A 26,688-nucleotide genomic window follows, 5' to 3' on the forward strand; every position below is an offset into this window, starting at 1 on the left:
AAATAAGAGGTCAAGGAAAAGGATTGACATCGATCAATATAATCAAAATAGTAATCTATATCGATCCGAATGTCACTTATATTCTTAAAATATGATTCAGTAACCATGTAAACCAATCGATAGAGTTCATCTTAGAATCACATTTGTAGAGTAAAAACTAAGGATACTACTTTAGGCGATTAAAAAAAGGTGTACGACAACCTCGGATCTAGTATTATAACTTTTATTAAATGATCACTTTATTACTATGAAACTATAACGGTGAAAACACTGATGACGAGTAATGAAGAATTGCTAATGTTGACATAACTCTGAGTAATCAAATCGATATTTGTGTATGACTTTTTCTTAAACCAAGCTCATTGATTTGTCAGAGCATAATTGAAACGACAAAGAAATATAGAATGGGCTATATGAAGATAGACCTATAAGTCCAGATTTCATCATACCCCATTTCAGAAAACCAAAAATACAAATTCATGTTCCGTAGTTACATAATATCACCAATTCTGTATTGATCAAAATAGAACAGATCTACTTTAAAATGAAACTCTGTTTTCGGATCCGAAACACTTCTTCTTTATTAAATAAATAAACAAATAAATAAATATTCATAACAAATTGTCTTATTAAACAGAAGCATACAAAGTGATACCGTCTAAATTGATCAATTGACTAGGTGTAACATGTGCAAGTAGTTTTAAATCATTCATATTATCAGTATTTAATGCAGTGTACAATTGTAAATTGATATTAGTCGACCAACCAAAAGCACACTTCACCTATAAATATATACAAAATAGAAAAATCAATAAATGAGAACAAATCATAGATTACATAGATTACATAATAGTTATGTATAGATAAATGTTATGATGGATGGGCAGTGTCTGAAATCGGATACATGACGTGTTACATGCTAACCACTATCTACAACTGACCACTTCAGCAAGAATACGAGAGTAGATGAGAAAAGATATTAAGTTACCGAAAAAAATTAACGAAACACTCGCGCATATATATGTATATAACCCTTAGAAGATCAAGTCATTTCTTAGCTAAAGATATGTATTTGTTCGTCAAGTCATTTCTGATCGCCATCGATTGACCATCTCATTTAGCTATTTCTAATGAGCATACGATTGATTAAATATGTAAAAAAAAACTGTGTTCTGTTGTTAGATGAAAATTGATGTTTCCGGGTGAAAGTAAGCTATCATTGTTCAATGGGTGCAGATAGACAGCTATGACTGTTGTCTTACATTGTCTATATTGTAACATACACATTGTTGTTTGTTATGCATTTTGTCACAATCTAATCTTGATTCTAGTCATATCTGGTCGAACATATAGAATGTGAGTGTGTTATACAACTAAACAATACCAAGATGTTACCAAAAAATGTAAGTGTACAATATCTAGACAGTTCACCTTATTCTTCTACACATACACACCAACCAACTTTACATTACAAGATTATTAATATGAAGTTTACTCTAATATTGTATGAATTTTTTATTTATTTAAACACATAAATATTGGTACAAGGAAGCACCAGATAAATATGCGCCTCACAAACATCATTCGATTTGCTTGAGGGCTGTGATACTGCCCAGGTGCCCGAACTGAAGCAGGTAGTTTTCTTAGGGGGCCACAACCGGAGCCTTTGACTGAAAGATCTGATCCACAAGGCAGTGGAGCATCGTGAGGAGATGCAGTCCCATGGTAGTCGGTGACCAACGACTGATTCATACGCAATTTGTTCCCTCAGGATACTGGAGCCCATGTGCACCATTAGTTTGGAATAAGGGTTTCCCAACTCCCCTACGTGGACTCACCTTGTCCACCAACCCGGTTAAAGCGCCGGACATTCGCTTTTCGTCCTCTCAATTTCGTAACCAACACCCCCGTCACGAGAAGGCAGTGAGTAGGACTTCGCTGGCAGAGGCTATATATTCGCTGGCCATGTGAGAACATTTCGAGAGGGAGAGCGAACTCTCCCCACTCTCGGCCGTACCAGGGCATTTGGGGGCAACCGCTGAGCCCGACATGAATTTTACTATTCACAAAGAAAGGAGAATATTAAGACCACTGATTACTTCTATTTTGACAAATGTCTTATAATATCAGGAAAGTGTATGGAGTTGTGCAATCTTTAAGAGTTACACTGATGTAGTTGTAATGAATTAAAATAGATTATAATGAAATGTAATAATTCCATATTCCTATGAGTCATTTTATAAACTGAATACTTCTTCTACAAGTTCATAGGATCAAGAAATAATAAATGACAATAAATTCATCTACAAGAACTCTAGCTACACTTGAAATGTTAAAGCTAACAATATGACTTGATTTCCAAAATCGTAGTAAGTGTTCAGAAGTTAAGTGTTTTAATCACTGATGCATCATTACACATAATAAGTGATAAATATCTATATTACTTAGTCAAGATGAACAACATAATAAAAATATTCAGGGACTATGGTCAAGATTAAACTTTCTCATCTGATTACCACTTTTACACAATGCTGTCATTATTGAGAATTATTTTAGAGATAATAATGTTCAAAATACACTTGGTATTGTATTGTTTGAATATTCTTATTGATTTATAGGACTGCAATTGATCAGTCTGTTATTGGCATATGTGTATACTGTGTGTATTGCCTCGATATAGCCTTAATTCACAAGCATTATAAGCAAAGATGGATAGTGGCTAGCAGTGGAATCCAGGACGCGCGTTTCGTAGCCGAGTGGATAACGCGATGACGTTTGAAGCGAAAGGTACTGGGTTTGAGTCCCAGAATGGACATCAACTCTGAGATGCAGGTACATCCAGCTGACGAATCCCAAACAGGACGAAATGCGCGTCTTGGATTCCGCTGAAAGTCACTATCCATCTTTGCTTATAATGTTCAAAATATTTAGATCATTATTGTTCGATTATGTAAATTTATTTTTTTCAAAAGTAGACTAATACAAAGTAAATGTTATGTAATATTATATGAGGACTTCAAATCTGTTATTAACATTGATAACCTTTAGTCATTCCAATCCTTCACATCTTACTTATGTCAATTGTTCCACACTATTTATTATCTCAATGTTAAAATTTCTAATTCATATTTGGTTGTAAGCAGTTGATGAGAAACCATGAAATATGATGAATTCACATTATTCTACATCAATATTTGTTCTGGCTTTACTTAAATTCATAAAGATGACCACGGATCAGGAAATTCCAGGTTCGAATCCTATAACGCTCTATTACACTTGCCCCCAAATGCACTGGTACGGCCGAGAGTGGGGAAAGTCAGCTCTCCCTCTCGAATTGCTTTCACATAGCCACGCGCATATAGCCTCTGCCAGGGAAGTCCTACTCATTGCCTTCTCGCACAGAGGGTGTTGTTTACGAAATTGAGAGGACGAAAAGTGAAAGTCCGGTGCTTAACCGGGTTGTTGGACACGGTGAGTTGGAAAACCCAGATTCCAAACCAATGAAGCACATGGGCTCCAGTATCCTGAGGGAACAAATGGCGTATGGATCAATCGTTGGTCACCGACTACCATGGGACTGCATCTCCTTATGATGCTCCACTGCCTTGTGGGTTAGACCTTTAGGTCAAACGCTCGGTATGTGGCCCCCTAAGAAAAACCACCTGCTTCGGTTAGGGCACCCGGGCAGTATCACAACCCTGACACAAACCAAGTGAGATTTGTGTGGTGCATATGTATCTGGTGCCCCTTTGGACTAACATTTATGTGTTTAAATAAATAAAGAAAATTGCATGAAACAAACAACACTAACGGTATAATGAATTACCTTTCGTAATAAATCATCTACACTATGGACAAACCATTGATTATTTGAATCACATAATTGTACTTTAATAGTTTGTGTATTGTTAGTATAATTTATAACATTAACAAATATTGGTCGGTGTTTTGTTTCAACTGTATTAATCTTTATATTAATTTTAATTTGATTATTAACTTCATAAGTTGGTATTCTTGAAAAGATAATTAGATCAATGTTATCCGGTGGAATCTAAATGAATCAAAGTATATATGTATATATGTGAAAAGAAATAACAACTACTGAAAAGTTAATTATCAGTAAAAGGATATTGATAATTGAAAATAATGAATTCTGAAAGAGCATAGAATAGGTTTATTATTATTATTATTATTAATGGAAAATGTAATCATACATCAACATCTTTGACTATGAGAAAGCATTGGGCAGAAAGAATAAGTAAACTTTGTTAAACCTACTTTGACGCTATGCTGAGTTTGAGATCTTCAACATCATACAGTGTTCATATGACGGATGTGCACAGGAGGCAGCTAGATCATAGATCCACTGCAAGTGAAGGTCAGTATCACACAAGGCTGCTCAGTTCTGCCTTGAACTTTCTTATGGTGGGTGACTGGAGGAATATAAAGACCTACATATCTCAGGAGAAGCATGGAATACAGTGAACAGCTAGGATGAAGTTAGATTATTTCGATTTTGGAGATGACCTAACCCATCTTATAAAACACACAGCAACATATGTAGGTAAACACACTCAGTGTAGCAGCAGCCTCTGCATTAGTGGACTGCAACATTCAAAAGAGAAAAGGCAAAATGTCTTTTTACGACATTTCATGGAAATATTATTCATTTGTGACCATCATCAGTAAAAACGGTCATTTTCATGTTGATTAAACAGTACTAACTGGTCGAGGGATTATTAAATCAGTCATAAATAATCACCATAGAACCTGCGGCATATAGGTGAATTAATTCAAGGTAACATACTATATTATCATATCAAGATGAAATTAACAAGGCAATGTAGAAGCACCAATAGTAGAAAGACAATTAACAATCTACAGTTAAATGCTATTTTCCAAGTGTTATATCTCGAACCTTGATTCTTAATATGCCGCGAACTACTTGACTACTTGAACGATAGAACCCGCAAACGTCGCAAAAGAGAGAAGACAAAGACTGGTAAGCAGGAAGTTTATTGCCCCAAACAGTGTCAAAATATAGCCCAGAAATCTCGTGTATTTATAGTTATTGGCTGAAAGTAAATTATCATTTAGGTCAACCAATAAGCACATAGGTATCAAACTAATCCATCCAATGGAGAAGCTCCACGTTGGCATTTCTAGAACATTCCCCTAGCCCTGATTGGATGGAATGTCTGCGGCTCTTCCTGGGCTTCCTAGAGCCTCCTCGACTTCACCTATGGACCATCCTCACACCTCCCCCCTTTAAAGTCTGTTGTATAAGTCCTTTTTCTCGGATCCACCTGGAATTGAGTTACCGCGATTCTCTTGCGACTCATTACTCTCGAAGGTTGTGTCGCCTTGCTCTTGCGTCTTTTATCTTTTCTACCTTCGCGCGCCTGAGTGCTTTTTGGAGACGAATCCATGAGCAAATGAAATGGGAGCCGGCTTTGTGGCATCCATGTTCTGCCATCCCTTCGAATTTGATTGATGTGTCTTATACAAGTACCGACATTTCTTCGGATTAAATACAATACACTTCCAATTCGACGTTCTATAATACCTGGTTCCCACCTTTTTCCACCTTGATACGATTTAACGAGTACCCTTTCACCCACCTTGAAGCTACGAGTGACCATATGGTTTCCATTCGTGGGTTTACTTGTCTTTCTAGGTGGCAACGTACTGCTAAAGATTGTTCGAATTTTCCTTCCGAACATACACTCGGCTGGTGACTTACCTTCGGGTACTGCCGGATTGGGGGTAACTCTGTAAGACAAAAGGAACTTGCTGATTACTTGTTCTGGGATGGCCTCTCCTCCCCCTTTAACTAGAGCGCGTTTTATAGTATCCACGAATCTTTCTGCTTGGCCATTCGACTGAGGATGGTACGGGGGAGACTGTAGATGTGATATGCCATTTTCAATCCAAAACCGTTTAAAGACAGATGACATGAACTGGGTGCCGTTGTCAGTCACTAAGATCTCAGGAACCCCAAAACAAGCGAACAAACCTGTCAATTTTCTTATAGTACTCTCTGACGTCATTTTCGGCATGTCGTATACTTCTGGCCATTTCGTGAAGGCGTCGACAACAACCAAGTAATTTCTGCCTTGTATTGGGCCGGCAAAATCAGCGTGTATTCTTTGCCAGGGACCGTCTGGTTTTGGCCATGGTTGCGGTTCAGCTTTATTTGGGTTCTTTGCGGCCTCTAAACAGGACGAACAACTGCGACATTTTTGCTCTATATCATGGTCCATTGATGGCCAGTATGCGTAGCTTCGAGCTAACGACTTCATTTTACTTATCCCCGGGTGTCCGCTGTGGAACTGCTTAAGGACTTGGTTTCGAAGATTTCTGGGGATAACGATACGGTGGCCAAACATGATGCAGGAATCTACAATTGTCAATGAGTCTCGTCGACGGAAAAATTGCAAGAGTTCTCCATGTAGTCTCGACGAAGGCCACTTGTTGAGTATGCAGCGGCGAACAAACCTCAACACGTTATCTTTCTCACTAGCTCCTTTAATAGCTTCGAATGTGACTGGAAGTCCGGAAACTGCGTCTGTTAATACTGTGTGAACCTCGGCCTCAACATCTACGGCAGCCACGAGCACCTCCTCTTCTTGTTTTGTACGGGAACTAATTAGTCTTGAAAGGGCATCTGCCTGTCCAAAATCCGTTGTTGGTTGGTACTTTATCTTGAAATCATAGCCCAGCAGTGTAGTTGCCGATCTCTGTAGACGGTTTGCTGTATATACAGGTATACCTTTTTTCGATCCAAAAATTGTCAGCAGCGGTTTATGGTCTGTTAGTAGGGTAAATTTTCTGCCAAATAACATCTTGTGGAACTTCTTTACTGCGAATATAATAGAGAGGGCCTCTTTTTCTATCTGACTATAGTTTCTTTCTGTCATAGTCAGCGACCGTGCAGCGTGGGCGATTGCCTTCTCAGACCCGTCTGGGTAGGTATGTGCGATCACTGCGCCGATTCCGTAGTTGGACGCATCTGCTGCGACTATAATGGGAAGATCTGGATCATAGTGTGTGAGTAGAAGGTTTGATGACAGGAGCTGTTTTAGTCTTACGAAAGCTTCTTGGCACTCAGATGACCAGAACCATTTGGTATCTTTTTTCAGCAACCCATTAAGAGGAGCACGAAGGCGATGCAGTTCTGGAAGAAAAACTCCATAATGACTAACCATTCCCAAGAAAGAGCGTAAAGTTGACACATCAGTTGGTGGAGGCATGGACTTGATAGCCTCGACGTTTTCAGGATCAGGTTTTCTTCCGTTTTTATCAATTATGAATCCCAAATAGTGGACTTGTTCCATGTAGAAATCACATTTTTCAGCACGTAATGTGAACCCAAAATCTGCTATGCGTCTGAGAACCATATCTACCTTCTTCTCCAGGTCAGCATAGTCTGTACCCATGATTAGTATGTCGTCAAGATAGGCCGCAGTACCAGGAATATCTTGTAGCATAGTATCCATAACTTGTTGAAAGATTGAAGGGGCAGTCTTTACTCCAAACGGAAGTCTATTATATCGAAACAACCCTTTATGAGTGTTTATTGTCAAGTAATGTTTGCATTCTTCCGCTACTGGAATCTGTAAATATGCTTCTGATAGGTCTAGTTTTGCAAAATACTTACCCCTGTTAAGTTTCGCAAATAAGTCTTCTGGTAATGGTAAGGGGTACTGATGAGCTTCAAGTGCGTCATTTAATCCAGTGGAGTAGTCTGCACATAATCGAATACTTCCATTAGGCTTTTTAACAATTACTATTGGGGCTGCCCAATCAGAAAAGTTCACTGGTTCTATAATTCCACTTTTTTGCAGTCGTTCTAATTCTTGTTCAACAATCGGTAGCGCTGCGTAGGGCACAGGTCTTTTGGGTCGAAAAACGGGAGTAGCACCAGGTTTGAGGATTAACAAGGCTTTGGCCTTCGTACATTCTCCCAATTCTTCTTTAAAAACGTTGTGATGTCTTTTCAGCACGGTACCTTTCTGGTTACACCTTGAGGAGTTGTCAGTAGTCACTCGTCTGCAGATGCTATTAATAGAATGATCTGCTAGCTTAAGTGTTTCTATTAGATCTAGTCCCAATAAGTCTAGTCCTGGGTTCTTCGTAATGTAAATGGTTGCATTTGTCGTAACCGCACCTTTAGACACAGTGCAAGGTATTTCTCCTACAATGTTTAACTTACCGCCAGATGCACTGTGCGCTAGTTGTGTTGTTCGATGCACTGTTGATCGCCCAATCTTCCTCCAAGTTTCTGGGCTTATTAAAGTAATGTCAGAAGCTGTATCGAGCTGAAGTCGAGTACGGCGTTTATTAACATTCAAGGTTACATACTTTCTTCGATCATGTTCTGTTCTGGTACGTGCTACCATTATTCTATTGGTTGATGAACAATTTTTACGTCTTCGGAAATGAACACTTGATGAACGACGGTGCATCTTCTTCTTACAACATGTTTCTTTATGTCCTTTGAGCTGACATCTAGTGCACCGGTAGTTTTTGTATGGGCAGAACCTTTTGTAATGCAGCTCTCCGCAAAACCAACATGCGGATGGAGGCTTCTTAATGGTTGTGTTCTGCTTTTGCTTCCCATTTACTGCCTGTACATAAGGTAGTCGACCATTATTTTCTACCATTGAAGTGTCATGCTTCAAGTTCACCAGATGCTGACATTCAGTAGTCACCTCTTGAAGGGTGATATTTGGACACTGTTCAATTTTGCTTAGAATTCTGGTTCTAATGTCGGCGTCTTCTGAAGATTGTAAGCTGCATACGAAAACAAGACATTTGAATTGGTCTTCTGTCATTGTTGATAGTTTAAAGCGCTCACATTCGCGATTTATTATGCTAGCATGTTGCACCCAGTCATCATTGCCGGCTTTTACTATTTTCAAGCACTGATAGCGAATATTGAACAGGGAAGACTGTTCACCAAAAATTTGCGACAAAATTTTAATTGTTTCTTCGAATGAGATGTCTCTTGGGTTCTTGGGCAGAATGTAATTAGTATATCGTTCATGTTCAATGGTACCCAGCTTTCGTAGTAGCACCCTGACCTTGGCGGCATCATCAAAAGTTTCTAGGTCGACATTAAATACATCTTCATATTTCTTGTACCAAGATTCGAATGTTACACCAGCAACACCATCAAAATGAAATTCGTGAATGGAATCAATGATACAATCAGCATGCGATTTGGCAGAAACATCTGTAAGTCCATTCTTATTGAGGTTCATCTGCTGGGTTAGTTTTTCGAGTATGCGCATCTGGAATTGTTCAAGCCGTTTTTCATGGCGCTCTAGAAAAGCTTCAAATTGGTCAAAGGCAAAAGACATCTTGATAAATTAACCCGTCGCCAGTTGTTATATCTAAAGCCTTGATTCTTAATATGCCGCGAACTACCGCGAACTACTTGACTACTTGAACGATAGAACCCGCAAACGTCGCAAAAGAGAGAAGACAAAGTCTGGTAAGCAGGAAGTTTATTGCCCCAAACAGTGTCAAAATATAGCCCAGAAATCTCGTGTATTTATAGTTATTGGCTGAAAGTAAATTATCATTTAGGTCAACCAATAAGCACATAGGTATCAAACTAATCCATCCAATGGAGAAGCTCCACGTTGGCATTTCTAGAACATTCCCCTAGCCCTGATTGGATGGAATGTCTGCGGCTCTTCCTGGGCTTCCTAGAGCCCCCTCGACTTCACCTGTGGACCATCCTCACACCAAGTTACACAATCGAACGTGGAAATAGGTTTTTAAAAATGACTACTTCTATACAATAACTAAGTAGGGGCAGGGGACAGTAAACGTAAAATTAATGGAAAAAACGTAAGTGTTAAAATTATAGTCGACAAATGATAGAAAGTGACAGAACATTGTCATCTGCACTGTCAATTATTTCAACGATATGGACGTAATTCGTTTGCTTAGTGTCTAAAATAGGAGAATATTTGACTTTCAATTAGTAGGTTCTAAGTGAAAAAGTGCCTGGTGGAAAATCTGGTGCTAGTAAGTAATCAGTTGTTCCTCACATCAAAACTCAGATATATATTACGTATACATGAGGTTGTATCAACAAATTTTTCAATTGGCCCCAAGTTATGGAAGACAAACACGGTGATAGATATTCAACTTTATTTTGCATTGACTAAATACCAATCAACTCTATTGATGTTCATAGAACTGAAGTTATTGTAGGACTCAGGCTACATTTCCTGTAGCAGAACGGTATGATTACCATACTTTTTAAACGATAGGTATGACTCATAATGATGTAAACAAATCAATGTATTTAGGGTGTGGACGACGGCTAACACAGTGGATCCATGACGTGCCTTTCATCATATTTGGTACACATCATATGAATGTTTACACCGTTAACCGAACCCAGTATATTTCATTAAGAACGGCCATCACGTTATCCAATGAGATAGTAAATTCAGATAGCCATTCGCTTATGGAACGCAGTGAATTTTAGTTCATCTATAATAGTTACTTAAATCTTCTCGTTGTTTCTACAGTTAGCCACCATATAACTCTGCTTAAATACTCGCGAATTAATAACCAATTCAAGGTAAGGCGAACAAGAAGCGCATATACAAAAAAACAGACCCATACAGCCAATCCAAATAAAATTTCCTTCATTATTTAATATCAACAAATAATCATTATTATTGCTTACTGAAACTGTATCACGTATCACTTCAGTAGTTAATTCCCAACCATCAGGTAGAATAGATTTAGCACATTGTCTAATATCTACAATATTATTTATTGATGATTGTCTTATAACACTGAAAGGTTGTTTAATAGTTGATTGAATAAAATTTAAATAGTTGCCATTTGGTCCAGCAATATTGTAATAACTGTCTAAATCAGTGATTGCTAATATAACAATTGGATTTTCAGGAAGCAATTCAGCCTAGAAATGTGGAAAAATAAAAAAAGGTGGAAATAAGTGTACTTCAAAGAAAAACACTATGTAGTTCATATTTACTACTAGCCACTATCCATCTTTGCTTACTAAATAGTGCAATTCTTTAATAAAGGATTTAAGGCAAAGAAAAAAAACTGTTAGGGATGCTGGATCTCCAGAAATCACTTGATAAACGACGTCTCATTTTTGTAATTTTATTTTCGAAATTTGAATTTGTCACTTTCCCGCCAGAAGCGCTTACTTTTAACTTTTGTTTGTATTCACCATTTGGAAGAACCTGAAATGTTATTGGTTTGTTTCCCCTTTTAGTTTAATATTTGGTGATGCTCCCCAAGAACATTTTTGTATTGCATATATACTCATGAGATGTGTGCTTGCTCGTTCATGCTTCGGACTGTTTGTGGGATATATAGTTTTCCCGGCTGAATCAGGTCTTTTCCCTCTAGTTAGCAGAGCTGAGGCGCAGTTAGATAGTTTGTCTTGTACTGTTGCTGTGTTGCTGACTTTCGTTCCCTCCGCTGGTTTTAGGTAATATTGTAATCTCTTCAAACAAAGCAGAGACAATCCTAATCCCTTGTTCATACTGAAATAAATAGGCAATGAAGTTGGAATTTGTGAAGTATTATTTAAATGTCAACTGGTTTTATCGTTAAAACCAATTGCCATATCATTATGAACTATTGTTGCCCATAAAAAAAACTACAGGAGATCAAAATGATTCCTGGCAGCAGAATATTGAGAAGTAGAAGAGTAAAGAACGGGAACAGAAAGTAATCGGTATGGAAATGCAGGAACAATGACGTCTGAAACAATTAATGAACATTTTGTAAATGAAGTGTTGGAGTATAGTTTTTCTATTTTATCAAGTAACTCAGTGCCAAATATAATCGGTTGTCCACACCTGTGTTCCTGTTCACTAAAGTAGTGGTCCATATGACTGGCTACAATTGAATGGTTAACATATTGAAACTTATAAATCATACACGATAAAGCATCGCTTGAAGTCTAACTAATAAGAAAGGGTAATGATTAAGTCTGACAGTCAGGTATTAATATCATTCAATGATGTGCAGAATATATCCCCTAATCGTTTTTTTGTTAATTGATTTAACTATGTCTATCTTGTGTTCAATATTTTGTACATAAGTATGTTTGTTATTTTGCAGAAGGAAAGCCTAATATATTGGTTAATGGTGTGGTCACCTTCGGATATCAGTTTAAGAGAGGGTTTACGTGAACAATTCGGTCTCGTGAGTAGTCTTACTCAGACACACTTCGTATCCTTACATATTATATATCGATCTGTATTCTTCTATCTTTTAATCCGTTGTTTGATTAACTGATAAAAGGTGAACGGGAGAATAAAGTGGAACTATATGCTTAAAACGTGCCGAGAATTCTATATTGTACCAGATTATAATATTGAATAAAGCCATTAATTGATAATAATAATAATAATAATAATGATTTCTGGGATAGTGTGTAATCAGTATTATATTTGTTCAGTGCTGATCGAATTCAAACGATCAACTTGCAATGTAACTTCTAGTTCAAGTGGCTCAAATATCTCGGATCTTGGAACATAGAGACACCGACGTGAAGTGGCACTCTCCACCAATCACAGAGAAGCTGGTACAGTCCATATATTTGTAATTCACACCCAACAATATAACGGTCAGTGTTACCATTGGGCTACTCGAGCAGAGACTGGTCTCTTATTACACATTAACGCTGTTATGTGACTCGAAAATAGGACACGACAATACAAAACACATATAATAAAAGTATTTACTATTCTCCCACACAAAAAAATGTGACCCAGGCACGAAACTTGAGGAGACATACGGAAATCAAGAGGTTTAATCTATCTCTGACCGATAATGACATAGTTTTAAGTGAATATGTGTACATATAGCAAATTGCTCTTTTTGAAAATTAATGGTGTCAGTTTTAGAGAGCTGAAATCAATTTTGCCCTTGGAAATTTAAAGAAATTCAAAGTGACCGTTAAAAAAAAATCAAATTTCTGATATGAATCCTGTCGACTTTTCGAGAAATATTATAACCCCCAACAATAAGTGATACATTCACGCTTTCCTTTCATTCAGCAGAAAAAATGACTTAGATACTATGACTGAATATAGCTCGACGCTTATATCTGTTTTGACAGTTCACTAGAAAGAAAAAAGATGTGAAGTCGAATACATTACCATTACACTTGGCTACAGCAGAGTATGGCACAATTAAATCAGTAGGACAAAAGTTATCAGATAATGAGAAAACAGAGAGAGAGAGAGAGAGAAAGAGAAAGACAGGAAATTACTATCAAATACATTGAACAACACTACTCACCTTTTTGCGTGTTCGTTGTATACGATTAACAAGTTCTCTAGCTAAACGTTCATTTTCCAGTTCCTCATCTGGAGTTGTATCTAATATTACCAATAGACCTTTAGCATCTGAAGCTGTTTCATATTTGGATGAGTCTATTTGATGATTCCCGTTCAATGTGGAGGATGATGACGGCGGTTGTTCAGATTTACGTTTCGATTTGGATGTAGATGACTGTGTATCACTACATCCACTGCTACTACTAACACCAGTCGAATATACTACTGATAAGTCGTCACCGGATAATTCATGCCCACAAACAACTAGACGACCAGTCTATGGTGTAACGAAAGAAGGGGGGAGAGAAGAGAACAAAAAACTGTCATAATCGGTAACAATAACAACTTAAGAATAAAATCTATTTGATGGAAGTAAGAATATACGCTGAAGTGATTATGTGAAAATCATGAACATTTAAGAAAAGTGACTCTCATTACGAAATGAACGTGGCATCAGTGCGTGAAGTTATTGATTGTTCCACTGAACAATGTTGGTAGATGCCAACTACCTGGCTAGAGCCACCGTAATAGCAAAAATCATTGAATAGAAACGAGTGAATGGTGTGAAAAGCGAAATAAAGAAGCAATGACGAACAGTGGAAGTTATTTTTGAGAACATTGTTTCAATTAATTGAAATTCTGTAAAATACTAGCGTTTAGTTTTGTACCTGTTCGATATGTGACTCACTGCTATACTCCTTTTTGGATGGAGTTAGATAAACTGAACATTTTTAAGTCATCTAAGCGTGTTGTATTCAGTAATTATGGTTATGTTTTCATTTATTTAGTCACACAATTGTTGGTATTTTGGAATAATTTCTAGTATAAAATTAATTGGAGGTATCTTTTGCTGTGTTATAATTTTTCTTCCATCATGACTGACTACCCTACACTTGATACGTCCGTAGCATGATGGAGTGGTTTTTTCGTTGTAGAAAAATTTTACATTTTCCATGTAAGCCATCATAAACAACAGATAACGAAACATATCCTCCATCATGGATTGCGATATGGTAAATAATGATTCCCGCTTTATTTTGGTTGGTAGCTAGGTGCAAGGTCAAAATTAAGAACGAAAGTGGAGTTTATCCTCACTTGGGAATAAATTGAGAAGTGCTCTAGCATGTTTGTCTTCTTTATCTTTCCCTCTTCAGTCTAACAGGTGATAAATATAGTTTTCGTTTCTTTGTCTCGAAGGCTTTTAAGTCACAAATTGGACTTATTCATTGCTAGCCTCATAGTTGGACTAAATGGACTATCGCATCAAGCCTTTAGACTAGTTTGAAACAAATTCTCTCATGTAAATTAATGGGCAAATGGTTCAACGACGGAGCAGTGAAATAAATTAGAATCGATCAAAAAGTAAGCAGGTTTATTTAAATCTCGAACTCCAGTATTCCGTCGTACATACCTTTCCACTATATCTTTACGAAGTATATTTTTAATGCTTAGTTTTCTTCCCTATCATTACTACAATAGAATAATTTCAACTTGAGGAGACCCAAGTCTCAAGACTCAAGTCAAGTATTAACAAAGTAATCAGATTGGTATAGATTTGAGTTTTACTCCTTCTTGGTATTAAGGAATGTAATTAATAATTAGCCCCCGTTTTCACCTGTATGAATTGTTATTTAGTAAAGACAGACAACCATCAGCAGGACATGCATTCAAAGCAAATGGTACTTGGTGCAAATTTAAATATGAACATCAACATTTGAGTGCAATTACATCCAACCGACGAGTCCTGAATAAAACGGAATGCACTTTTTGGATTTCAACATTAAAGAATATCTAACTTTAACAAATAAGAAGTAGACGTATGTCATTTCACATATGCATATATGTATATACTACTCATATAGAAACTTACACTGATAAATTGTTCCAATTCTTCAGTTGACATATCTTTCACCTTGTTCACAACAGATTTATAATCATTTTTAAGTCGTACACCCAGTGTTTTATGATTTAATATACCACGAAGTTGAACACCATAACGATGTTTATCACTAGTTGTAGTGAGAACACGAACGTTCAACTCCTTCATTAGTAATAATAATAATAATAATAATAATAATAAAAAATTTTAAAGACGATAAACACAATACTTCAGAAAATTATTTACAAAAGAATATAAATACCCATTGGTTCTCTGTGATAAAATGTCCAATAACTTATTTCGATAATGCAACGAGGGTTATCAGGATTATGATGACCTTCTGAGAACCTTCGTCTTCTCATTGCATTTTCGAAATTTATCAGATGGACTAGTTGTGTGAAATAATTTATTTGTACAAGAACTTAGTAATTATCTCATTGTCGATATTCAAGATTGAATGTAAAACAGTCATTATTGGCTTAGGTGGAATCATAAGTTGATGCCTCAATATATCAGTTTTGTTACAGGTCATGGTATATTTTAATTGTGACCAACGGTGAAATCAATACGCATTACTGTTTGAAAAGTAACTAGTAAGTTCGAGTCTCAGCATGAATATCAACACGGAAATGTAAGTACACAAAGATAATAAGTTCGAAATACAACCAAATATAGTAGAACAAATGCAAGAACTCAGCTCTCACCAACATCAAATAAGCACAATAATACAAATACACTTTTCTCAATGGATATTGTCATAAAGTATTTAAAACGTGTATTGGGTTAATGAGAACGGGAAAACAAAAACAACTAAGATGTTCAATCGTTTTATAATGCGAGTTTTGTGTAAATTATAGATAAATGAGAACTTTTTTCGTTCGTTTGAAGTTAATTATCAAACTAGTGCCAGGATTGGGTTAGATAATGAATATTCACATTGATCTTTACTGAGTATTGGCTAATATCATGTTTGTCTAGTCCTTAATACTGAAACAAACTATCGATCAAGTTGTAATATATCTATTAGTTTAGGTGGCTAAACATCATAGATACTATATTGAGATTTTTGGTAATTAGAAATAATCGGCAGGATACACTCATTGACCCAGGTTTCGTGTTAGTTTGGTACTCATCACCAAGACAAACTCGTAATCTTGAGGAAACTAATGTCACCTGATGGATTCGAATCCCAGTCAACCAATCTTGCACTTTGAGATGTTACCATTAAGCCCCCCGTAGATTCGATGTATTGCATTGATTGGTAATTGAGTAATGGGTAATATTATGTTTGTCTAGTTTCTTAATGTTAATCAAATTCTATCTATCGACATAATGAACGCACTGATTCCGTACAGAGATTTACAGTAATTTTAATAGGATCATCAAATGGTTATATCTTGAAGTAGATCAGTCAAACAACGTACATTTTATGATACAGTCTCATCTAACAATTTATCTAACACCATATTGATGTGAACAGAGAAACAAGAAGCCTTGACAAGCTACGAAAGCTTATTTTGGGGACGTTATTTCATTTAATTCAAAGCTTGTAAAACATTAACATTTACTTTTGTCCCTAGTCTATTCTACAGATCATAAACCATCGTTTGATGCTTGATTTACTGTCATAGCCTTTTCGGTCCCAAAGCTATTGTAATTAGACGTAACTTTTTGTACTCTATTTTCTACTCTAATCCCTCAGTTTTGGACATAATTTTATTTTCCTAATTGTTCTACGTTGTGGTTGGATTAGTCATCTATTTATTCATGTATCTTATTAAACTAATCTGAAATCGAGTACCAGATCGGAATCGGGAATAAATCACGTAGGGTTCCAGTTGTCTTGTCTTCTGTCTCGTGCGTGCCTGTCAGCTAATCAGGTGATAGAATAGTTTTCGTCTCTCTACTCCACTTCGAACTCAAGCATACTAGCCTCAAGGTTAAGTCAGTCAGCTTATCCCGCCAAGGTGTAATCTACACTAGACAAGTTGTCCTCGGCACGAAAGTGGGTAGACAGATAAAGGAAAATTGGTTACAAACATTGATGAACTTACAAATCATAATTGTTTAGTTGTTATTTCTTTAAGGTAACTAGTTCATTAAGTACTGTTCAATGTGAAGGAGGCTATTGATATTAATTAGAACGATAACTTAAAAAACAACCAATATTCATTTATGATAATCTTAGCTTACTTACTTCAATAATATATGTTTGTGCAGATTTGATGTTTTTCAAAATATTCGGATCTGAATGAATAACAATAGCTTCACGTAATGGTGCTTTTAATGGAAGATTACAACGAGTACGTATTATACGACCTAATTCCACGGCAGATTGCATCCAATAGACAATATCTTCTATTTCATGTGAGATCAGTTCTAATTTTGGTTCAGGGGCTTGAATGTAATGAATGGAATCGGGTGCACCAGTTTCAGATGAATAACCGGGAAGAAGAGAACTACGATCTACAGAAAGAAATTGAAATTTTTCATTTTTGTACTCGTTATTTCGGATAATGATGTTGGAAGTAATTAATGACGTTGATCACTAAAAGTCAAAGATACGGGATTTATCATAGGCTGGGAGAGTCTAGGCACATCACATGTCCGTGCTCAAAGATAGGTCTTAAAGTCGAATGAGAAAATACAGGTAAGATACGCTTATTGAAGGAATTCGATCATGCACCTAGCCTCGGTGTATAAGTCTTTATCTCAAGGATTTGTGTATAATATATTTTGGTCAAGTAATTACAAATTCCTATTAATCTAGTTTTTCACTTGCATAGCTGAGTGGGTGAGTAGCTTATGGGGACAGTGTGTATCCAAATCGAACTTCACGGGTTATGACACTTTACTAATGTTTTTAACATTTATAAACCATAAGAATGCCCGGAAACTATGAGATTTGAACAAAAAAAGCAGTGGTTTGCTATGGAGACACTATAAATACAAGTGATCTGGCACTTCAGGAACTGTAACAAACATGCTGACCAGTTGTGGAGAATTATTTGAAGTTCACAATTAGTATGGTAGTGACCAAGTTATTTATATGATAAACATAAGCTTAGGAGAATATTGAGAGTGGAACGTATTTGGGAGGCAACAACACATTGTAGGTGATAAAAATACCGTGACTTTTTCATTGACAAGAGAGCTTTTGTAATCTAAAAGGAAAGATTTATTTCATTAAAACCATGGACCGATCTAAGTTAGGTAATCATTGAAAACCTCTAAGCACTACATGGTCATTTCGTCCCAGTGTGGGACTCATCCAGCACTGAACAGCCGTCATCCCGAACGCCAGGATCGAAAACACCACATTCAATTTCGTTAATGTCTAACTGCAATAAATCCACTTTATTGCGCTAACATCTTTTATAGTCTTTGGTGATAACTGCCTCGCATCCGACACAGTTGAACTCCACTGGTCACAGCTTCTCAGTAAAACTCCGGAAATTTCCTTTCGATGTTAGTCACTAGTGAGCACACAATAATGCATAGATAGAAATGGTAACTAATGAACAATAACGAAAAATCAAAGGATAAAAAAAGGAAACTCAGTGCCTCTAACCTTTCAAATTATCAGTATAATCAAGATAACCCTTGATATGTTGATAGATAAATTCAGTTATAAATGGAGTGAAAGGTGACATTAAACATGTAATCTGATAAATCACTTTCAATAGGGTGTGCAAAGCTGCTTTCCAATCATCTTGATTTTCAACAACATCTCCCTGTATTATGACAATAATAAAAACGATTTAAAAAAAAAATTAAAGTAAGAATGACAAATTAAGAACGAAGAGTATCTTTTCAAAATAAAGTTTATAGCCCTATGACGTTTAATATTATATGGTTTTGAAAAGTTATTGTCAATTACCATCATTTAGCCGAGTAAACATTTTCGTATTCGATTTTGAGCAATATACTTTATGTGAGAACCAGTACTACTGAATGACTGCCTTAACTGAAGTAAATGAAATAGAATGCAGAATTCAGACCCAGTAGATAGAAGTTAGATCTTTTAATAATTGATCCCCGGTCGCGATGTTAGATAATGCATTCTCTTGGTAATTGATGGTTTAACTAGATTCATATGTCATTCACTTTATATCAGTATCCTGAAGTCATTTTGCCTCAGCAGTTTGAAATATCAGGATGCTTTAACTCTTAACATATTCAGTAACTCAGTTTAAGTGGCAGACATCCACTTTTGCTTTATTAAACTTTAGCAGAGACACTGTCGTTACAAAAGAGTAGTGACTAAGAATTTCTTGGGAGAGAGACTATAGACGATTGAGAGTAAGATAGTATTTAAATAAGGGGAATGAAATCTTTCGACTTACTTCCGTACCAACGAATGTTGTTAAGGATAAAATAACTGAATAGAAAACATAATCATAACCCGCGAATTCCAAGGTAGGGTCGAGGGTGGGGAGAGTCAGCTCTCTCTCAAAATGCTCTCACATGGCCATACGTATACAGCCATTGTCATAGGAGTCCCACACACTGGTTTCTCGCGGTGAGAGTGAAGTTTATGAAATTGAGAGGAGGAAAGACGAATGTCCGGCTCTTTACACGGGTTGGTGGTTACGAATGGATCCACCTAAGGAAATTGGAAAACCCTGATTCTAAATCAATGGTTTACATGGGTTCCAGGATCCCGAGGTAACAAATGGAGTATGAACTCGCTGTTGGTTACCAGCTACCATGAGACTGAATCTAACGTTACTCCACTCCCTTGTGGATTAGACCTCTAGGTCACAGGCCCAGAGAGTAGCTCCCTAAGAAAACTACCTATTTCGGTTTAGGCACCTGGGCAGTAATCCAGACCTCACATTAATTGAATGCTTTGTGTGTTGCATATGTATTTGGAGTCCCACAATAGGACGAAACGGCCGTCCAGTGCTTCCAGGTTTTCCATGGTGGTCTAGCTTCAAGTGACTCAAGATCTCAACTACATAAAATTATTCATTAACAGAGTTTTACCATATTTCTGTGACTCAAAAAAATATATATAAGTGAACGTATTTACAGAATAAATAGTGATGTGCAAACTAATCACTTACTTTTAAACGTTTACGATTCATTCGTACATACCAATTGACAAGGTGATCAATAAATTTTACTAAACGCGGTACCACTGTGTACAAACGATAACCTATTTTAAGAAAAATTTTAAAAATACAGTATAATATTCAAACGATTTCACAGCATGCAGGTATATACACATAAGTAATCGAAACTTTCAGATCTTGTGGCAAGTGAGTTAATCTTGTGGGGTGTATTTAGCCCAAATTGTGATAACAAAGAATACCATGGAGTATAAGACAGCTCTTTTGTTCCAATATAAGACTACCAAGAAGTAAGTATTCATGACGTCATCGGTGGTCTAACCCCATGACCTTTAGGCCTATCGACGAATGATTAAAACCATAGGAACCACTAAGTCACCATCCAATGGTACAATTCCAACTTCTATCGATTTGGGATATAACTTGACGATTATCTAATGCCAGTAATGACAACTGATTTATACCGAACATAACGGAAGGATCCTATATTGGGAAGAAGCAGTTATGCAGTGGTTCCTAGTTTCCAACAGTATACCAATTAGGATCCATCTGTGACGTAAACAACCCGTAAATTCAACCAATCTCCACAAAAATTCTTTAGCTAAACACGTATATCGTTTATTCACCGATTAAGGATCCACTAGCATAGATTTGTTGACCATACGAAAGTCATGACATAAGACGGTCATTATTATCCAGTGATAATAATCGGATGACCCTCTTACCCTCAGCTTGGTCGACTGCATAGGTCAAAGCTATTTTTTGACTAGAGTTTTATAATAATCGATTTTGAGGCTAGTCAGTTTAGTGAATTTTGGTGGTTTAAATTAATTTTCAAGAAATAAAGAAGCGCACAAGTTAAGTAATTATCAGGAAAGTTGCTTTGTTTCAAAGACCAGAAGTCATAATTTCAAATTTGCGGTCAGTTTGAATAAGACAGGAACTAATAATATTTGACTGTATGTTTATAATCAAATAAAGCACTATGTATCCATAGGTAAATACATTTACCAAGTACATGTTTATGTACTCGATTTGAAGACAAATTTTTGAACAAGCTTTATTGATGGTACTACCGGGTACTTGAACTGGAATGTGGTAAAGTGTGTTAAGGAATGACTTTAAAAAAAGTGGTTGGAAGTCAATCGTTTAAACTGATAAACCACCGCTCTACAATAACTTAGAAAGTACATGCTACTCAATTCCAAATTAGTAGTTTAATGTAGTACCAACAAATATGATACAATGAATTGAGTTGAATTGTGAAATAATTACAAAGTTTATACAGATGACAAGTTTTAAAACGTGACAAAACAGACACATATATACATATTTTGTCCAAAAATATTCAAACTAAGCTACATAGTTATTAGCTATGGAAGACCGTTGACATCCTGTGTTGAGAGGTCTCGTGTGCTTTCCGATAAATGATAGCTAGTGAAACGAATTGTTGAAAAATCATCTGTGTACACGATTCTAGTAAAACGATTTGGACTGAGAAATCCTTCCCCAAGTGGATGATACTTAACGAAAAGCAGAAAACGACCAAATGCAGGATAAACTGGAAAAAATCCACTGAATTTCCAGTTTTCTTGAAAAAATTATCATTGTTATATGCAAATAAAACATTGAAACTGACTTCCAAGGAATTCGAGGGATATTTAGAATAATTAATAAGGAAATGGGCATAGACAATATTCCACTTACCTGAAAGCTCTTCATGTACAAACAGTATTAGACTTTGAGTAAATGATAAAATCCAACGATCCATAAAATTATTTGTCGAAGGAAACTCATCTGATTTTACAATGAATAATTGATGAGTCGTTTTTTGATATGGAAAGATTGATGACTAAATTAAGAAAATGTAAAGTTGAAAAGGTTCAGTTTTTAATCAGTGAACAATTAGATATATTATAAACACAGACCCAGGATGATGATGATAGACTGTAATGTATGATATTGATCTAAGCAAATAAGACTATTACGCGTCAACTTATTGTATCTGCAGGAATACTAGTATTAAATAATAACACGATACTAGTAAATTTGAGATTGGGGTGTGCGGATTTAGTAGTTTTAATGTCTCTGACAGGCTTCAATAATATCGTTCTAAAAAACTAATATAACCAATTTTTGTCGTATACACTTAGGGCTACTTAGAAGTAGAAGTAGGGGAGTTTATATGAAGTGATGCTGTTGGTACGAAGTAATGTTGCTTTCGATTACAATCTAATCGGGTATGTCGAATCTCTTCAAGATGATATAATATGGAGTTTGAATAACTGTCAAATATGGGTACGAACTGATTTGGTTAGTTAAAGGTAAACTCAATCAACTAAGGTTACTTGTTTTAACTTTGAAAGACTCCTTTAAAATTCTACGAAAAAATTAATTATACTACACAAATATATGATATGTAATTGGTTGAATACATCCTAAAGAATTGGTTTTAGAATAACATAATGTCTGGATTGAATATCCACTATTCTTCTAGTTACTTAACTGTAATTCTGTTTCTTGACTTGAAGGCCACATTCAACTCCGTTGATGAACAGGTTTTATGGTAATGCTTGTTATTGAATGGCGTAGCAAAATTCACCAACTAACAGAAGACTGTTTGCTCAAACAATATCTATAAAGTCAGAGCTCATGGAGGACTGACCAGAAGTACTATACATAAAGACTGTTCACTATATACAGTTTTATTGAATTTTATCAAAGACTTCTTTTAAGAAATGGCTCTTTCTTTATCCAATCCCTCGCAGATTCACTGATCGACTTGGAGATTATAGATGACATATTTATATCTGGGCAAAACAGTGATAATACTCAGTCTTTTTATTATCCTCAGTAACCAATTTAACGATGTACGTGATGTGTTTCCCCCTTTTATAGATGTAAAATTGTTTAAGAACAGGTCAAAATCAATCCTTATTTTGTCCAAGGGGTGACAAGTAATTGAGTACGTAGACTACTTTAATGACTTTTAAAATATTGTCAGCCCTACTGACTAGATGATTAACAAAATCTCGTTTTCAATTCGCACAACATTTAACGAAGGTAAGGTATCCATTTCCTGAACGAAGAGAAACTATACCGAGCAGCAGTTAAGTTTGTAATGCTATAAGATTATGAAAGGTAATCAATAAAAGTAGATTGTACAAGTGAATATACTGCAAGTATTTGATGATAAATACTTTGGTAGCAGTACCTGTGTCTAGTAAACGATCGAGTGAGTAATGTTGAAGTATATCTACTTATTTATTAAGACACATAAACATTGGTACAAGGAGGCACCAAATATATATGAGCCAAGCAAATCAAATGATTTGTGTGGGGGCTGGGATACTGCCCTGGGCGCCCAAATCGAATCAAGATTGTGAAGTTACTGAATAAAAAAGTCAAGTCAATCATAATTTAAGTGTTACATTTTCAACAATGAAAAATAATTCGACAACTTACCTCAATTAAAAATCGTAATGCATTACACCATGGCAGAAATACATCTTTTACAATTTCATGTACACCAGATTCACTGAATCGTAGATTTTGTGCTCGAACCACCGGTGAATTAATCAAATATAATCGTAGTGGATCTGCACCGTGTTTATTTATAACTTCAACTGGATCTGGATAGTTTTTAGCGCGTTTACTCATCTTCTGTCCATCGCTAAAACATCAAGTGAATTTTTTGTTGTTAACGCCATAAATATATAATATACAGTGATATTTAGAAATAATATTACTAACATTATTAATGTAATACAAACTACTTACCAAGTGCAGATTAGTGTACTTGACTTCGAGTCATAACCTGAGTATGAGGACTAGTGATATTATCTTCAGTCGACTGAATAGAAGTACATGGAACAGGGTTCGAACCTGCAACTTAGTGGCTAAAGGTTAAATACCTTAACAACTGAGCTACCACTCTATCATCGATAGTAGGATGGTAACAAAGGAAATTATGAGGAAAATTGTAAAACTATGAATCCGGGATGTAGGGAGAGAGAAAAATCTGCAACGGGTATCAAATTATTAGTGCCTGATTGTTGAGGATGCAACTTAGTAGTCATGTATGGGAAGGTGAACTCTCGACTTTCAGTGATATATATTGTAATTAAATTACTGAGAATAAAATTCGAAATTGAGTCCTGTTAGTTTATGGTCGATTGCTTGAAACGACCAAGCAAGCAACTAATCTACTCTAACTCGGAGTATAGGATGAATGAATCATTGGGAACATTGTATAGAAGTGCTGAACACAAATAAACACTTACAACTGGTTGACCATTAATGCTATGTTTGTCTAGTCTTCCAGTGCTGTCCGAATTCGATCGACAAGGCTGCAAAGTGTCAGTAACTGGTTTAAACCACTCTAGATAGAGTGCGCCATGTTTCGATGTTGGAGGTAGTCGACTGGATAACCTAGGTTTCACATAAATTGACACTTGTCAAAATGGCAAAGCTATAATCTTGGAGGTATTGATGCCACCTTGTGGATTAGAATCCGGGCCATACAGTTTCACAACCTGAGACGTCACCATTGAGCAGTCCGAATAGCTGAGACTGTAAAGCTGAATAATACGAGTTTGAAACCCAAGTCCAGGGTTTACTGAAAACTTCTTACGACCAACCGGCACTGACAAACGTAGGTATAAACTTTGAAAATATGATTATTTCAAAAATAGTACTCCTTTTGCATTTATTTGATTGAACTATTTCCGTAGATTTTTCTCTAATATTATGACGAAGATGATACTTTTAGTAACAAATTCATACCAATACACTACACGATTTATAGAATACGATCACCGGTAAATACAAGTATAATATTAGTTACTAATGTGTAATTAACTAGTGATAAATAACTCAGTTTAAATCTCACAGAGAGGATAAAAAACCTCAAGATGAAATAAATACACCATTACTGGCAAATGCCGAATAGCGCGAGATCTAGGTCTTCGACTATCTCCAACCAACCATGTGATACTGTCCGACTGTCTAAATGAAGTGTATATATATATATATATATATATATATATATAATAGCATTAACCCCCAAATAAATAGTTTTGCTTAGTGTCAAGTATACAAACTGGAATTAGGGTATATCAAATTATGTTTAGACATGCATGGTACATATTGAAATGTAACTTGTTTACCAAGTGCATATCCATCTATTTGTTTTCGAGTTACACTTCATAACATGATATTTGGTGATACACTTCTGCTGCTCAAGTTGGAGTGCGCATGGCGTGGGGTTCGAATCTGTCACTAAATACGCTAAACTGTCACTTTGATACATGCTGTTAGGTTTAAAATCTTACATAGCAAAACAAGAAACAATACATATGAATACCATAACATTAAAATAAAAACACCCACGCACATAAAAACCCAAAAGTGCCTATACGATAACTATCAAATAACTTACGAGGCTAAAACTATTCCATTAACAATTAAATTACGAAATGGCGGTTGATCGAATAATGCAGTGGATAATACCAATAATGTATAAAACCAACCACGTGTTTGATCAATACCTTCAGCGATGAAATCTGCTGGGAAACCTTCTTGAAACACATTTGTATTCTCAAATGGATAATGTATCTGTGCACAAATTTAAGAGAACAAAACTGTTGCCTGTAAATATTTTGAAATATATAGCATATACGAAAAATTTAAAAGTGAATATTCGTTCCACTTCATAGTGTTGTGATAAAAATTATTGGATAGCATCAATCGGTTGTTTATTAATGTGCAGGAGAAAGTATGAACAAAGGGGCTAGCTTATTAGTTGAAGCATTCGACTCTCCCTAATAATGAGTCATGAGTTCCAAGTTTTCCATGGTGGTCTAGCTTCAAATTACTCATGATCTCAACTATGAAAAAACTACTATAATAGCCACAAAAAAAACCTGATGTTAATCAACATACGCTCACTAGTGACTGGCTTCAAGAGGTATTTCCTGAAGTTCTAGGGAGAAGCAGTGACCAGTGGAGTTCAACCAGGTCTATTGTGAGATAGTAACTCACTGAAGACAATAGTGGATGTGTCGCTAAATTTCGTTAATCGGTAGAAGTTGGACATTAACACCGTTGGATGCTGGCTCAGTGGTATAGAGGTTAGGCGCTCGCGCGCGAGACTGGTAGATCCTGGATTCGAATCTCGCGAGGCGGGATCGTGGGTGCGCACTGCTGAGGAGTCCCGCAATGAGACGAAATGGCCGTCCAGTGCTTCCAAGTTTCCCATGGTGGTCTAGCTTTAGTTAAATCATGATCTCAACTATTAAAAAAACTACTATAATATCCACAAAAACCCCTTCTGCTTTTAATAATTTAATTTTAATTTGCAGGCTGCATGTTACAA

The 26,688-nt window shown here is 36.1% G+C and overlaps 1 protein-coding gene across 1 annotated transcript in view; it reads right to left on the reverse strand.

Annotated features, from left to right (window-relative positions):
* Window positions 1-559: 559 nt before the first annotated feature.
* Window positions 560-26,688, reverse strand: part of Smp_041600 (isoleucine--tRNA ligase) — a gene marked incomplete at its 5' end in the record, with an annotated part of 37,437 nt that continues 11,308 nt past the window's right edge. The window contains 11 exons of the mRNA XM_018798716.1: window positions 560-782; window positions 3,827-4,051; window positions 10,715-10,954; window positions 13,321-13,635; window positions 15,229-15,399; window positions 17,435-17,703; window positions 18,839-18,971; window positions 20,307-20,398; window positions 22,020-22,164; window positions 23,778-23,985; window positions 25,753-25,928. Of these exons, the coding sequence (XP_018653630.1) occupies window positions 630-782; window positions 3,827-4,051; window positions 10,715-10,954; window positions 13,321-13,635; window positions 15,229-15,399; window positions 17,435-17,703; window positions 18,839-18,971; window positions 20,307-20,398; window positions 22,020-22,164; window positions 23,778-23,985; window positions 25,753-25,928 (2,127 nt within the window). The 3' untranslated portion in view covers window positions 560-629. The remainder of the gene's footprint in view (window positions 783-3,826; window positions 4,052-10,714; window positions 10,955-13,320; window positions 13,636-15,228; window positions 15,400-17,434; window positions 17,704-18,838; window positions 18,972-20,306; window positions 20,399-22,019; window positions 22,165-23,777; window positions 23,986-25,752; window positions 25,929-26,688) is intronic.

Source organism: Schistosoma mansoni, chromosome 7 (assembly GCF_000237925.1).
Source record: "Schistosoma mansoni strain Puerto Rico chromosome 7, complete genome".
In the NCBI taxonomy this organism is placed as follows: domain Eukaryota; kingdom Metazoa; phylum Platyhelminthes; class Trematoda; order Strigeidida; family Schistosomatidae; genus Schistosoma; species Schistosoma mansoni.